Source organism: Chaetura pelagica, unplaced genomic scaffold, assembly GCF_000747805.2.
Source record: "Chaetura pelagica isolate M959 unplaced genomic scaffold, ChaPel_1.0 scaffold758, whole genome shotgun sequence".
NCBI lineage: Eukaryota > Metazoa > Chordata > Aves > Apodiformes > Apodidae > Chaetura > Chaetura pelagica.
This window is the reverse complement of record NW_009954187.1, coordinates 86402-100346: the sequence shown is the minus strand read 5'-3', so window position 1 is coordinate 100346 and position 13945 is coordinate 86402. Positions and strand designations below refer to the sequence as shown.

General features: G+C 45.7%; 1 protein-coding gene across 1 annotated transcript in view; it reads left to right on the top strand.

The window, feature by feature from the left end:
• LOC104393541 (phospholipid-transporting ATPase FetA-like) overlaps positions 1–13727 on the top strand; it is a 62705-nt gene extending 48978 nt beyond the window's left edge. The window contains exons 21-27 of the mRNA XM_010003046.1: positions 2437–2620; positions 4160–4383; positions 4948–5031; positions 5938–6183; positions 6892–7030; positions 8677–8807; positions 13506–13727. Of these exons, the coding sequence (XP_010001348.1) occupies positions 2437–2620; positions 4160–4383; positions 4948–5031; positions 5938–6183; positions 6892–7030; positions 8677–8807; positions 13506–13727 (1230 nt within the window). The remainder of the gene's footprint in view (positions 1–2436; positions 2621–4159; positions 4384–4947; positions 5032–5937; positions 6184–6891; positions 7031–8676; positions 8808–13505) is intronic.
• The last annotated feature ends 218 nt before the right edge of the window (positions 13728–13945 follow it).

The following is a 13945-nucleotide window of genomic DNA, read 5'->3' as shown; positions in this document are numbered from 1 at the left end:
CACACATACAAAATCAGAGATGTGTATGTAACAGCATCATCTCTAAGACTGGTAGAGAAAGCTGCCTGCTTTATTTTTCATTGGTGATGCCTTAGTTGAAATAATTCAGCTTAGTTGGGCCATTTAATTTGAGAAAATGTAGACCAACTAGGGAAAGGACAACAAAAACTGTAGGAGTAGTTACGTTCAATCTGGAAAGCACAGGGAAAACTGAGAAAGTTAGGATTTTGAGCCTGCAGATCTGTCTTGGTAATACTCATCAAATAATAACAGGTGAACAAAGTAACAAAATTAAACTGAGATAAGAGAGTTTTGGGTTAAATGTTTTCCTGGTGAGAACAGTGAAGCACTGGAATAGATTTTCCATCTTGGAAATTGTTTAGGAAAGGTTAAAAAAAAATAATTAGATACAAGTAAATCTGTCTGGGAAGATGACTTAGTCTAGATCAGGTTTATGTGTCTATTGTATTTTGCTTTCCCAACTTGCAGGGGAAGCAAACAGGGAGACATGGAAGAGCTGGGAGGTGCTGCCTTTCAGAGAAAAGATGCTTCTGCTCCCTGTGGTTGATGGCAGTCCAGCAAATTTAACCCCCAGCTCTGTTACAGCCTAGCAAATTACTATTTTAAAAAATCTCATCTTGCTCCATTTTTGGCTTGTGTGCTATGCATATGGACACTGGACTAGAGGGAACACTTCCAGGCAATGTCTACATGGTCAAGTACCCTCTCTCCATCTTTTACAATTGCTGCCTCTTAACTCCAGGGCCTTAATCTCCTTTAGATCCCCACTGCAAAGCAGACAAGAGCTCTGTCAAGTTTGGTGCATCCAAATGGGTGAATCCTCTGACATCTCAGCCATCTGCAACCCCACTTCCTGCTCATGTTCCACCCTGTCAGCCTGCAGGACAGATCCTGAGTTCTGTGCTATAAAAGCACCACTGGAAGGAGTGACAAAGCTTTCTTTCTATTCCTAGAAAAACCACACACTCACTCACAGCCTGGCAAGGAGATGTGTCCCACACAGAAATTTAAATCTGGGCTGCGTGGGAGCAGCCAGTGCACATAGCAGCAGGGTGGACACAGCCAGTTTCACTGACACCATGGCCTTCTCCAGGGCGTGGACCACAAGGACAGTGTGGAGAAAGCCATGTGTTATTTATTTATTTCTATGTACCTAGAGCTTGAACACTGGCAATAGTTCTGATACCACACAAACACAGCATCTGTTCAGTGCCATATCCCCACATGCAGTGGGTGGAATGGCAGCTCTGGGGCTGTGCACACAGGTGGTCTTGCTTAAAGGCAGCAAACAAACAGAGGCACAGCAGCCTCTGCAATGGCATCACCACAGAACTAGTTGGTTTGTGTGCAATAACATTAGTAGAGCTATCTTGCAATAGTATTTTGCTAGTGCTGGGCAGCTCGGATATTGTGGGGAAAGACATATGACCAGCCAGTAACAAAACCAGGCCATGAAAAGGTCTTCTGCTGAGCAAGTCTGCCTGCCACTGACAAGAGGGAAATAGGGGTGCTAGTGACTCACTCACAACTCTCTGTTTCAAGAAGAAAGGATATCCTTACAGCCTATCTGCCTGATGCAGAAAGGGCAGCGTTCAGAGCCTGCTGTACCGGCTCTGAGGAGAGAGCCCTGTAGGTTCCTTCCATGAATGTCTATGGAGAAGAGACACTGAAGAACAGAGACAAAAAGCACAGTCTAAAAGAAACATGAAAAGCCAACACTGCTCCCTTTTCCTCAAACAGAGCTGGAGGGGTGACCAAACATCCAGCTACCGCTGTGCTTCCCAAATAGAAATAACACAAGTGACTGATTTAAGAGGTCAGCCCTCAGGCCAAAGTTGCCTTCTCTCTGGCTTTCTGTTTTGCTTTGTCATGCACACCTGAGGTCAGCTTTTTCCATATTTGGTTTGGTTTGGGTTTTGTTTGGGTTTTTTTGTTGGTTTGTTTGGGGTTTTTGTTTGTTTGTTCTTGGTTGGTTTTGTGTTTGGCTTTTTTTTTTTTTAATTTTATTTTGTTTTGGTTTTAATTATTTACAAATTGATTTTTTTCTATTAATACTGCAGATCCCCTAGAACTTAAAAAATAAAGCAAGAGGGACGAGCAGACTCACACAGAGATGGCCAGGCTGTTCTCAAGCCCAGCAATAGCTTTGTTGCTTTAGTGCTCTTGTTGTGTGACACTTGTGCTGCACTGCCAGGTGACATTGCCCTGAGCAGCTGTTGTGCAAATCCAGCTGTGCTGCATGCACGTAGGTGTAGGGTGTGTGGCATGATGTGGATCCACTTGGGGCATCTCCTACCTTCTTTCTGCCATATGGAAGAATTAGCTCAGTTATCATGTCCTTCCCTCTCCACCCTCTTTGCCAGTCCATGAGTTGCTGCTCGTCTGACCCGAACGCCCCATTCCCCTTCTTCTCAGGCTTATGCGCTGGAAGGGAATCTGGAGCTGGAGCTGGTGAGAACTGCCTGCATGTGCAAGGTGGTGATCTGCTGCCGAGTGACGCCGCTGCAGAAGGCCCAGGTGGTGGAGCTGGTGAAGAAGTACAAGAAGGCTGTGACCCTGGCAATTGGAGATGGTGCCAATGATGTCAGCATGATCAAAAGTGAGTGATGGCCGACAGCCAGCATCAAACCAACCTGCTGCTGTGCTCATTGTCTGAGGGGCCTAGCACCAGGGACATGTGTCTGGGTGGCTTCTGTACCACCCTCCTCATGGCACCAAGTGTCTGTGCCCCAAGTTTCCTCAGGTTGCTACAGAGCATTGTCACTACTCATGCATCCTGCCTTCCCAGGCACACAGGAGGGCCCTTTGCTGTGCTCCCACCACCAGGATCACAGCAAGCTAAGATTCCACTTAATGGCTATTTCTGTGTGTCTACCTTGGAATAGACAGAAGGCCCTCATGACTGCGACCTGTGTGTCTGCATGGCCCCCATCACCAGGGCAATACTGAGAACAAACACATTTATTTCAGAGAGTGCCTGTCTTCAATGCAGAAAGAAAACCTTCCTGCCTGTAAATAGTCTGTATAATGTCACATCCATTTTTTTTAACATTACCATGTGGTAGGGCCATTTGTCAATTATCTCCCTTGTGCTGCAAGACACGAGCTTCTAGGTCTCTCCATCCTTGAGCATCATTTGATGCTGCATTCCCTCAGTGAGTTTATGAAAAAAAAAATCCCCTAACTAGGTATAATTAAATTAAGATTATTCAGAAGGGCCTATTGTTAATCTTCCTTGCGTTAATTTGCAAGAATTGATTAACTGGAGCCTTTTAATTAAGAAAGAAAAGGCTAAGTGGGGAGCTTCAAAAGAGATAAGTCAGGCAGTCAGTAAAGAAAGGATAAGAAAAACAAGTTGAAGTGTACATGATAATTGGAAACTAACACCCTCCCGCCCTTGGAGGGTGGGGACTTTGGGATTTTTTCAATTTACTGTTCTGTGAATTGGATCTGAATCTAACCCATCTCCAGCCATGGAGATTGTTCTCATTAACTAAAGCTGTAAAATTAGCTGTCACATTAAACTTACATCCATGTTTAATAAACCCAAGTTACTATTAAAAGGGACGTTACTCTTCCATCTAATTATTTTATTGAACTAATAAAGCCCAGGAAATGTGAAAGGGCTACAGTCTGCCTTGTGGCACTGTGTCTGAGGAATCTGTAAGGGGTTTGAAGACTCTGCTTGTCTGGAGAGATATTTAAAGGCTGCTGGAAGGACATGCATGCATGTAAACACAAGCCACATGTCGGTATAAATTAGTGTTATTTTTTCATAACAGCAGCTGTTACGAACAACAGCATTTATGTTGTTGGGAAACATTCAGAAAGAAAACAGGAATTGTCAGTGAGGGTGCAATTTCATTTCTAGTAATACAAGCCCAGTTACTGGAGACGTATCACCACAGCCAAAATCAGAATGCTGCTGAAAGACAGCTAAGTGCTCCCAGTTTTGGTGTTTATTTTTTGTTGTGTTTTTTTTTTTTAAAATTGATTTTATTTATTTTTTCTTAAGAGTAATTTTGCATCTGCCTCTTTATGAAGACTGGAAGGGAATTACACAGCAGGGGACTCTTAAGGAAAGGGGTCAATCGCAACTCGCAGTGTAATGACATGATCAACCACCTTCTTGTTGCAGCTGCCCACATCGGGGTCGGCATCAGTGGCCAGGAGGGGATGCAGGCCGTCCTGTCCAGTGACTTCTCCTTCGCTCAGTTCCGCTACCTCCAGCGCCTCCTCTTGGTCCATGGCCGGTGGTCCTACATCCGCATGTGCAAATTCCTCAAGTACTTTTTCTACAAGAACTTTGCCTTCACGTTAGTGCATTTCTGGTATGGCTTCTTCTCTGGCTTCTCAGCACAGGTAGGACTGGCTTCTGTTTTCCCATGGTCAGACCTTGCTCTTCCAAGCGCAGTATCCGGAAACATTTTAAAAGGAAATAAACCAAGCAGCTGCCCTGCCTCCCACTTCACTGAAAAGCAAACAGTTGAGGCAGATACCACTTTCTTCACTGTGCTGCTGGTAGAGGACAGATGTCCAAAGACGTTCAGGTGCATTATGAGGCATGTAGGTCCCTCATGGGACTTTTTTAAAGTGCTCAAAGTGACCACAGCCATCAAACAAGGATACAGATCACACAGAGGCCTGACCAGTTTGGCACAGAGCCCTGTGAGAACATCTGAAGTGAACACTTTAACCTCATGTCAGCTTCAGCAGCTTGCATGAGGAGTAAATCTGCTGCAGCAAAAAAAAATAATCTGCTGTTAGTTTAAGACAAACCGATCTCCAGCATTTAATTGTGTATACTTTTGAATTGTGTATGCTTTTGTGCATATATATACATATATATGTAAAAGGCAGTCTTTCTCTAACTTCATGCTCTATTTTGTTTGTTTGTTTTGTGTTTTTGTTTGTTTGTTTTTTTAGACTGTCTATGACGAGTGGTTTATTACACTTTACAATTTGGTATATACCTCCCTCCCAGTGCTAGGAATGAGCCTCTTCGATCAGGTACTGCTTCTATAAGCCCTTGGATTTTTTTATAGAGGTTTTGTTTCCCAGTGCTGATTCCATGAAGCAAAATCAGCTGGCTTTTTAGCCAGCTATTGTGGTAGCTCCTACAATAGTTTCCTGCCAGTGAGACCCAAGAGCACAAAAAAAAGGAGACACCAGGGGAGGAGATGGTGTGGTATCCTGAGCTGGGTTGCAGGTTTCAGTGCATGATGAGATTTTGGGGTTAGGCTGTTGACTACAGTACCATTGCAGCTCTCCCCTGAAGTAGTCACATCTTACTAGCTGTGTTCCTAAAGACTGACAAGTGACATTTTAGTGACCACACAAAACAAAGAATGAACTAGACCTCTGAGCCCTGATTTTCTAGGTTCAGTCTTTGTAGTGAAAGTCTTCCTGCAGTTATTTCACATGCACATTTCTACCTCATTATTACTGTTCAGCAAGATATAAGACAAATAACGCTGCTCCCAGATGCCTTTCACTAGTTAGATAAAAAGAAACTTGCTGCTCCACAATGGTTCACAGTGTTCAGCTCTGGACACTTGAAGAATCCAAGCCAGATGGCCTTGCCTGTGTGTGTGGACTAAGGTGGGTATTTTCTGTCCCATAACTTCCAGGCAACTCTCAAGGGAGCAGACCATGTTGTCTGTTTAAGAAGAAGTGTACCTTCAATTTTTTTCCAGCACTTGTCAGCTTTGTCAGCACAAGAAAGGTGAAATTCCCCATGAAAAATGTGCCTAGGTGACCTTGGGATGTGGTATGCTCCCAGCACAACTGAGTGAATTGTGTTCTAAGCCTTTTCTCATGGAAATGCATGTCACAGGGACAGGGCAACCCTAAGTGGTCTTGTGTGATCAGCTGGGTAAGTGCCAGCAAATCTGACCATCTCCTCACTACTTTCAGGATGTGGATGATCGTTGGAGCATGCGGTCTCCCGAGCTATATGTGCCTGGCCAGCAAAACCTCTACTTTAACAAAGTGGTGTTCATCAAGTGCATGTTGCAAGGGATCTACAGCTCCCTCATTCTCTTCTTCATCCCCTTTGGGGCCATGTACAATACAATGAGAAGTGATGGAAAGGCCATTGCTGACTACCAGTCCTTTGCACTGATGGCCCAGACGTGCTTACTGATTGTGGTGTCTGTACAGGTAAGGGATCTCAGGTAATGTCTTCAGGAATTAGTTCTTGTTTCAGGAAGGCAGCATCTGGAAGGCCACTTGGGATCCTGATAATGTTGTATTTGCTGCTGTATCTTGCATTCTTAGCATAAATAAATAAATAAATAAATCTCTTGACACCACATGACTCCTCAGTTCAAGAGACCAACAGATTCGAATGTTATAGAAGATCAGAGTGACAGGAAAGCAAAGTCTTTGCCTTGGGAAGTTCACAGTCTTAGCAGAAAAAACATTGAAGACTGGGAGTAGAGAAGGACTTGTTCAAGCTTTATGGGATGGTGTTGAATCACAGGACTATCTGTCTCCTATCAGGCAGTTACATATGGGGTCTCCATCACGAGACTGTCTCTGTAGCCTGGCCCCATGCATGATGCAGGTGGTAGTGCTGGAAGAAATAGCTAAGACTTGGGTGGTACAAAATTAGATAGTACAAGCAGGACAACAGCAATTTCTTAAAAGAAAGTCAAATCAATCATACCTCCCTAGATAATGGCTTCTGCTGCCTGGAATTGTCTCCCAGTACCTGTAATCCATGGCTTGGTATTTCTTCAGACTTGAATAAATAACAGCATTGGGAGCAGGTGTACAAAGAAGAGGACAAGATCTCTAGCTGTGTTCAGCACAGAACTGCTAAATAATTAAAGCAATGACAATAGCTGTGTTGCTTCATTCTTTCAGATTGGCTTGGACACCTCTTACTGGACAGTTGTGAACCAGTTCTTCATCTGGGGCAGCCTTTCTGTTTACTTTGCTATCACCTTCACCATGTATAGTGATGGCATGTACCTGATCTTCACAGCCTCCTTTCCATTCATTGGTAAGCCCTGGGACCACCCTTGACTGCACTCAAATAGGGCCTGCTAAAGGGCTTAAACCTGTCAAGGCAATAACAGAACCTATTTATTGTTTTTTCTACAAGAAATGCCAGGGTATTTCTGAGGGCTGCTGGGAATGCTTATTTTGAATCCTACCCATCCAAGTGAATGTGGGCCACATTCACTTCTTGCATAAGGGTGCACGTCCACACGCAGCCACAGGAATGATCCTTTAAATAAACTTACTGAGCTGGCTGGAATGCTTTCTGCTGCTCTTTTAAAATGTTTCCAGGTGCCCAAGTCTTACAGATATCTCAGAATATTTTGTTTTCAGAAGGATGCACGTTCTTTTGTAAATAAGTTAATGTGTTGGTGTAAGAAAGCATAGAAGTACAACATCCAGTTAGACATGAGAAAAATGCTGTGTGATTATGGTAAGCCTTCAGCCAGGTGAAATGGGAAATTCCCAGCCAAAAAAATGTCAGTGATGATGAGGTCTTTGGAGTTACAGATTTCTGAACACATGCAAAAAGTGAAGGTTAACATAAAAATGAGTCTGTCTCCTGAGACTTTGACCAGGAGGAAAATGAAAGCTTACAAAAGGAATTCAAATGTTTTCAATAGCTCTGTGCATCCAAACCCAGTATTGAGGAAGCATTGTTATGAGCCACTAAGATGGCTTTTAGTATCAAAATTCCTGAGTGAGACAAGACAGACAGTCTGTTAATTTTCCAAAGACAAGTGGTAAATGTCCTGCCATGGGTATCTCTATCTGCTGTTCTGTTGATACTACATAGGCCAAATTAGCCATAAGGCCAAGCACCACCTAATAAGGTCTCAGTCTGAAATAATTTTTAAGGAAAGTGTTCCTAGTCAGGACTCAGACAACTTGTTTACTTTCATTTCAGTGGAGTTACATTACAGCAGAATGGGGCCAACTGAAGAGAAAACATTCAGCAACTTTGCTGCCAACAACAGCATCGTTAAGCCCTATAATGAGGGTTTTGCAGACTGTTTGTTCTAACGTGTGTTCCTTCAGTTTTGGAGAAGCCAGAAGTGAACACTCTGGTTTCAGAGAAGGTGGCAGTGTCACGCCAGGACATGGCAGTTGCTCTGCCAATACACCCATCAGGCCATGCTGCCCTTGCAAGCACCCAGAGCAACGCATGCTCCCCTCCTCAAGGCTGTGATCCTGTTGCCTGCTGGGCAGTCAGAGGCAGTACTCCATATGCTCCAGGAAATGGTGCTGGAAAGTAAAGAAATAGTGTTCTCCCTTTTGTACTAGAGTCCTGGCAAAAGATGCAAGAGCTGGACGGCTGCTGAAGGTCTCTTGAGCATTTATATACTTTGCAGTGACTTGACTCTTCATAAAGAGATGTCTTTCACTCTGACATCTTTGCCTCCCTGTGTTCTTGTTGAGTCTGTACATTGCATTTTTCTTTGCTCATCTGAAACAGTGATACCCATATTACTGTCTTCTCTACAGCAAGTTGCTGCCACTGTTGTAGATTGTGTCTGCTTTGAATTTTGGTCTGTTTGCCAAGTGTTTTGGAATTACGGAGGGTGAAATGTTCAAGTGAACAACGATGAGAGTGCTGCTGTTATGGCTTTGATCACGGTTGTTGTTTTGTTTGGTTGTTTTTTCCAGGTACTGCTCGAAACACCCTGGGCCAGCCCAACGTGTGGCTAGCAATCTTCCTCAGCATCGCCCTCTGCGTGCTGCCTGTAGTTGGCTTTCGGTTCCTGAAGGCTCAGTTAAAGCCAACTCCCAGCGATAAAGTAAGGAGATACTTTATCAAACCAGAAATTCTGCTTACCATGGAGACTTATTACAGGGCTCCTGTGCCCAAGTGTTTGTTCCCTGCAGGTGCAAGTGCTGCCAGCTGTCTGTCCCCTAGTCCCTTGAGACTGAGGATTGAGTTTGGGTTTTAGCACAGTTCAACGCATCAGCAGCTGGGACCAAAGCTGAGATTATTTAGATGTGGACTAGATTGCAGTGGAGCTGGGAAGCCGCACTATTTTTAGGTTCAAGTGCTGTGGCACAGTGGGGAAGGAGTGGCATGTCCTCTCACCCTGCTGCCATACAGTTTTTAGTCTGGCAGACCCCAGCCCTTCACCCTCCACCCAGGTGTATGTATTTGCTGTGTTTTGTCTTGGTTTTTTACTTGAGAATTTACTTCATTTGTAGCCAAGGGTCTTAATCCCACTCTGAGACCAGCAGCCCTCCCATCCCCAGGAGGAAGGGGATGAGGGCATTAGGACAAGGAGAGGCTGGGAGCGATGGAGTGGGCAGAGAGCTCACAGCTCACTGCAGCCCACAGACCCCTGCAGATCACTATGAACGCAGCATCTCGGGCTGAATTTCAGACACAGGAGCATCTGCTAAATGCTGCTGCCACCTTGTGTCTCCTTCTCCTTCCTGCATCGAGACACGAGTGTCTGAGCTCACCCAAGGGTGTGTGCTCAGTGCCCCTCAGGGGCCGCCCCGACAGTCTTTGGGATGCCTGTGAAGCTCCCCAAATGCAACAACACTGTTGGAGAAGGAGTGAAGGGGAATTCTCAGTCCTTACAGAGGGAGAAGGTGGGTGCTGGAGAAGACTGCTAGGTAGGGAGGTCCCTAGGACACAGTTAGAGACAGTTCAGGTGTGTAAAAATGGGCTGAGTTCACAATTAAGTTGAGCAGATGTCTGACACAGCTGTGGCACAGAGTCTCAGCCTCAATGCTTGGGCTGAGCATCTCGCGCTAGTGCAAAATTGCTCTACTTTTCTTCCTCCTCTGAGAAATTTATTGTCATGAGGCCAACAAAGATGACTGGGGGATTGGAGCATCTCTCTTAAGAGGAAAGGCTGAGAGAGCTGGGACTGTTTAGCCTAGAGATGAGAAGGCTGAGGGGAAAACTTCTTGATGCCTACAAGTATCTAAAGGGTGGGTGCAAGGAGGATGGAGCCAGACTCTTCTCAGTAGTTCCCAGTGGTAGGAGGACGGGCACGAAGCACAAACTGGAACACAGGAAGTTCCATTTAAATAAGAGGAAAAAACTTATTTACTATGAGAGTGACAGAGCCCTGGAACAGGCTGCCCAGGAGGCTGTGGAGTCCCCTTCTCTGGAGATATTCAAGACCCACCTGGATGTAAAAATGAGTGATGTGGTCTGGGCAATCCTGCTTTAGTGGGGGAGTTGGACTAGATGATCTCTAGAAATCCCTTCCAACTCTGACAATTCCATGATTCTGTGATTCTGTGAGAGGAGTGTTTGGTTTTCCTGCTGTACAGAGATCCCCAAAGCTGTTCACAGGCCATAATCCTCATGGGTGATTTCAATCACCCTGACATCTGCCGGAAGGGCAACACATCAAGGCACCAGCAATCCACAAAGTTCCTGGAATGCATTGATGACTAATTTCTTTTCTAAGTGGCAGAAGAGCCAACTAGAAAAGGTGCTATGCTGGACCTTGTTTTCACCAACAAGGATGGCATGATGGCCAATGTGAAGCTTAAGGGCAGCCTTGGTGGCAGTGACCATGGAATGGTGGAATTCAGGATCCGTAGGGCAACAAAGAGGGTCTGCAGCAAGCTCACTACCCTGGACTTCAGGACAGAAGATTTCAGCCTATTCAGGGATCTGCCTTATAGGGTATCATGGGATAAAATCCTGGACAGGTGAGGAGCACAAGAAAGCTGGTCAATATTAAAAGATTACCTCTTCCAAGACCAGGAGCAACACATGCAGAAAGAGGAAGGCAGGCAAGAGTGCCAGGAGACCTTCATGGATGAGCAAAGAGCTCCTGGACATTCTTAGATGAAAAAAAGAAAGTATTCAGAAGGTGGAAGCAGGGACAGGAAGCCTGGCAGAAATATAAAGAAGCTGACTGAGAAGCCAGGGACCAGGTTAGGAAACCTAAAGCCCAGATAGAGTTAAACCTGGCCAGGGACATGAAGGGTATTAAAAAGGGTTTCTACAGGTACATCAGTGATAAGAGGCAGAACAGGGAAAACGTGGGCCCTCTCCAGAAGGAAACAGGAGGCTTCGTCACGCAGGATATGGAGAAGGCTGAGGTACTGAATGACTTCTCTGCCTCAGTCTTCACTGTGAAGCCATACTGTGTCCAGTTCTGGGCCCCTCAGTTCAAGAAGGACAGGGAACTGCTTGAAAGAGTCCAGCACAGAGCTACTAAGATGATTAAGGGAGTGGAACATCTCCCTTATGAGGAAAGGCTGAGGGAGCTGGGTCTCTTTAGCTTGGAGAAAAGGAGACTGAGGGGTGACCTCATCAATGTTTACAAATATGTAAGGGGTGAGTGTCAGGGGGACGGAGTTAGGCTTTTCTCAGTGATGACCAGTGATAGGACAAGGGGTAATGGGTGCAAATTGGAGCATAGAAGGATCAAGGTGAATATCTGAAAAATTTTTTTACTGTGAGAGTGACAGAGCACTGGAACAGGCTGCCCAGAGAGGCTGTGGAGTCTCCTTCACTGGAGACATTCAAAACCCACCTGGATGCGTTCCTGTGTGATGTACTCTAGGTGACCCTGCTCTGGCAGGGGGGGTTGGACTAGATGATCTTTCAAGGTCCCTTCCAATCCCTAGGATTCTATGATTCTATGATTCTATGACCATCCAAGTCAGAGAATGCAAGGGCAGAGACTGGAAAAAGGAAGATCCACCCACTATGGTAGAAGAGCAAGTTCAAGATCTTCTAAAGAACATGAAAGTGAACAAGTGGGACCTGACAAGATCCATCCATGGCTCCTAAGTGAGCTGGCAGATGAAGTTGCAGTGCTGCTTTCCATCATATTTGAAAAGTCATGGCAGTCTGGTGAAGGTCCCATTGACCAGAAAAGGGGAAATACAACCCTCATTTTCAAAAAGGGAAGGAAAGAAGACTCAAGGAACTACAGGCCAGTCAGTCTTACCTCTAGAGGTACCTGGCCAGATCATAGAGCAGATCCTTCTGAAGGCTCTGCTAAAGCACATGGGAAATGCAGAGGTAGTTGGTGGCAGCACTATGGCTTAACCAAGGGCAAATAATGCCTGACAAATTTGTTGGCTTTTTATGGTGGGGTCACAGTGTCAGTGGACAAGGGAAGAACAACTGACATCATCTACGTGGACTTGTGCAAAGCATTTGACAGTGTCCCACAGGACATCCTGGTGTTTAAACTGGAAGGATATGGATTTGATGGATGGACCACTCAGTGGATAAGGAATTGGCTGGATGGTTGCACTCAGAGTAGGCATCAACAGCTCGATGTCCAGATGGAAACCAGGGATGAGTGGTGTTCTCCAACGGTCAGTAATGGGACTGCTGCTGTTTAACATCTTTGTCAGCAACATGGACAGTAGGACCAAGTGCACCCTCAGCAAGTTTGCTGATGACACCAAACTGAGTGGTGAGGTCAACACACTGGAGAAAAGGGAGGCCATCAAGAGACACCTTGACAGGCTTTAGAGGTGGCTCCAGGCCAAACTCATGAAGTTCAACAAAGCCAAGTGCACCTGGCTCAGGGCAATCTCAAGCACAAGTACAGGTCTGGTGGAGAATGGATTGAGAATAGGCTTGAGGAGAAGGACCTGGTGCTGGTTGATGAAAAGCTTAACAAAAGGCAACGTGCACCTGTAGTCCAGAAAGCCACTGTGTCCTGGGCTGCAGCAAAAGAAGTGTGGCCAGCGGGTCGAGGGAGGTGATTCTGCCCCTCTACTCCATGCTTGTGAGTACTGTGTCCAGTTCTGGAGCTCCCAATGTAAGAAGGACATGGAGCTGTTGGACCAAGTCCAAAGGAGGGCCACAGAGATGATCAGAGGGCTGGACCAGCTCTGCTATGGAGACAGGCTGTTCAGCCTGGAGAAGAGAAGGTTCTGTGGAGGCCTTAGAGCACCTTCCAGTACCTGAAGGGCTACAGGAAAGCTGGGGAAGCTCTTTTTACCAGAATGTGTAGTGATAGGACAAGGGGTAATGGTTTTAAGCTGGAAGAGGATAGATTTAGGTTAGACAATAGAAGGAAATTTTTTAGTGTAAGTGTGTTGAGACACTGTCCAAGGCTGTCCAGGGAGGCTGTGGATGCTCCATCCCTGGAAGTGCTCAAGGACAGGCTGGATTGGGTTTTGAGCAGCCTCGTCTAGTGGGGGGTATTCCTGCTCATGAAGGGAGGCTGGAACTAGATGATCCATTCTGTGATGATTCTGTGATCTGGAAGGAACCTAACCACAGTCCTGAGGCCTCAAATATAAGCCTCTAATGCCTTTTAGAGTAAGATTTGCTGTTTCTTCTACCAGGCCACCACCCTGTGCTGCCCATCCTGTCCCTGCCCTGCAAGCCCTCCTGCCACCCCCCTCTTTTGTCAGTCACTTTTGGCTTTGAACCCCCAATTGTGTTTCCCTCTGTTTTGGTTTCTTTTTTTTTTTTTTTGCCCCTGTTTCACTGCGCTTGTGAACAACGGCGCCCTTCCCGCTTTTTCCACCTCGTTTTGTGATTTCAGGTCCTGCTCAAGATTAAAGAAGACAAAAAGAGGCCACTTCCACCCTCGCCCAAGAGACGCCTGCGCCGGACCAGCACGCGGCGCTCGGGCTACGCCTTCTCCCACCAGCATGGCTTTGGAGCTCTCATCATGTCGGGGAGGAACATGCGGCCAAAATCACCTTTTGCCGCAACGGGAACGTTTTCACCAAATAGCGACAAACATAAACACAGAGAACTGTGAAGAAAAAAAGAAAAGGAAAAAAAAAAGAGGGAGAGAGAGAGAGAAAGAAAGAAAGAAAGGGAAGATTTTTTTAAAAAAAAGACCAAAAAAAAAGACCAAAAAACCATAAGAAAGCAAACCAAAGTAAAGGGCTGTCAGGAGACCAAGAGAGGAGGGTGTGCTCCCTGCAAGGCATGGAGCTGGTGGCCACCTAGAGGTCAGTCCTCTAGTAAATCAAT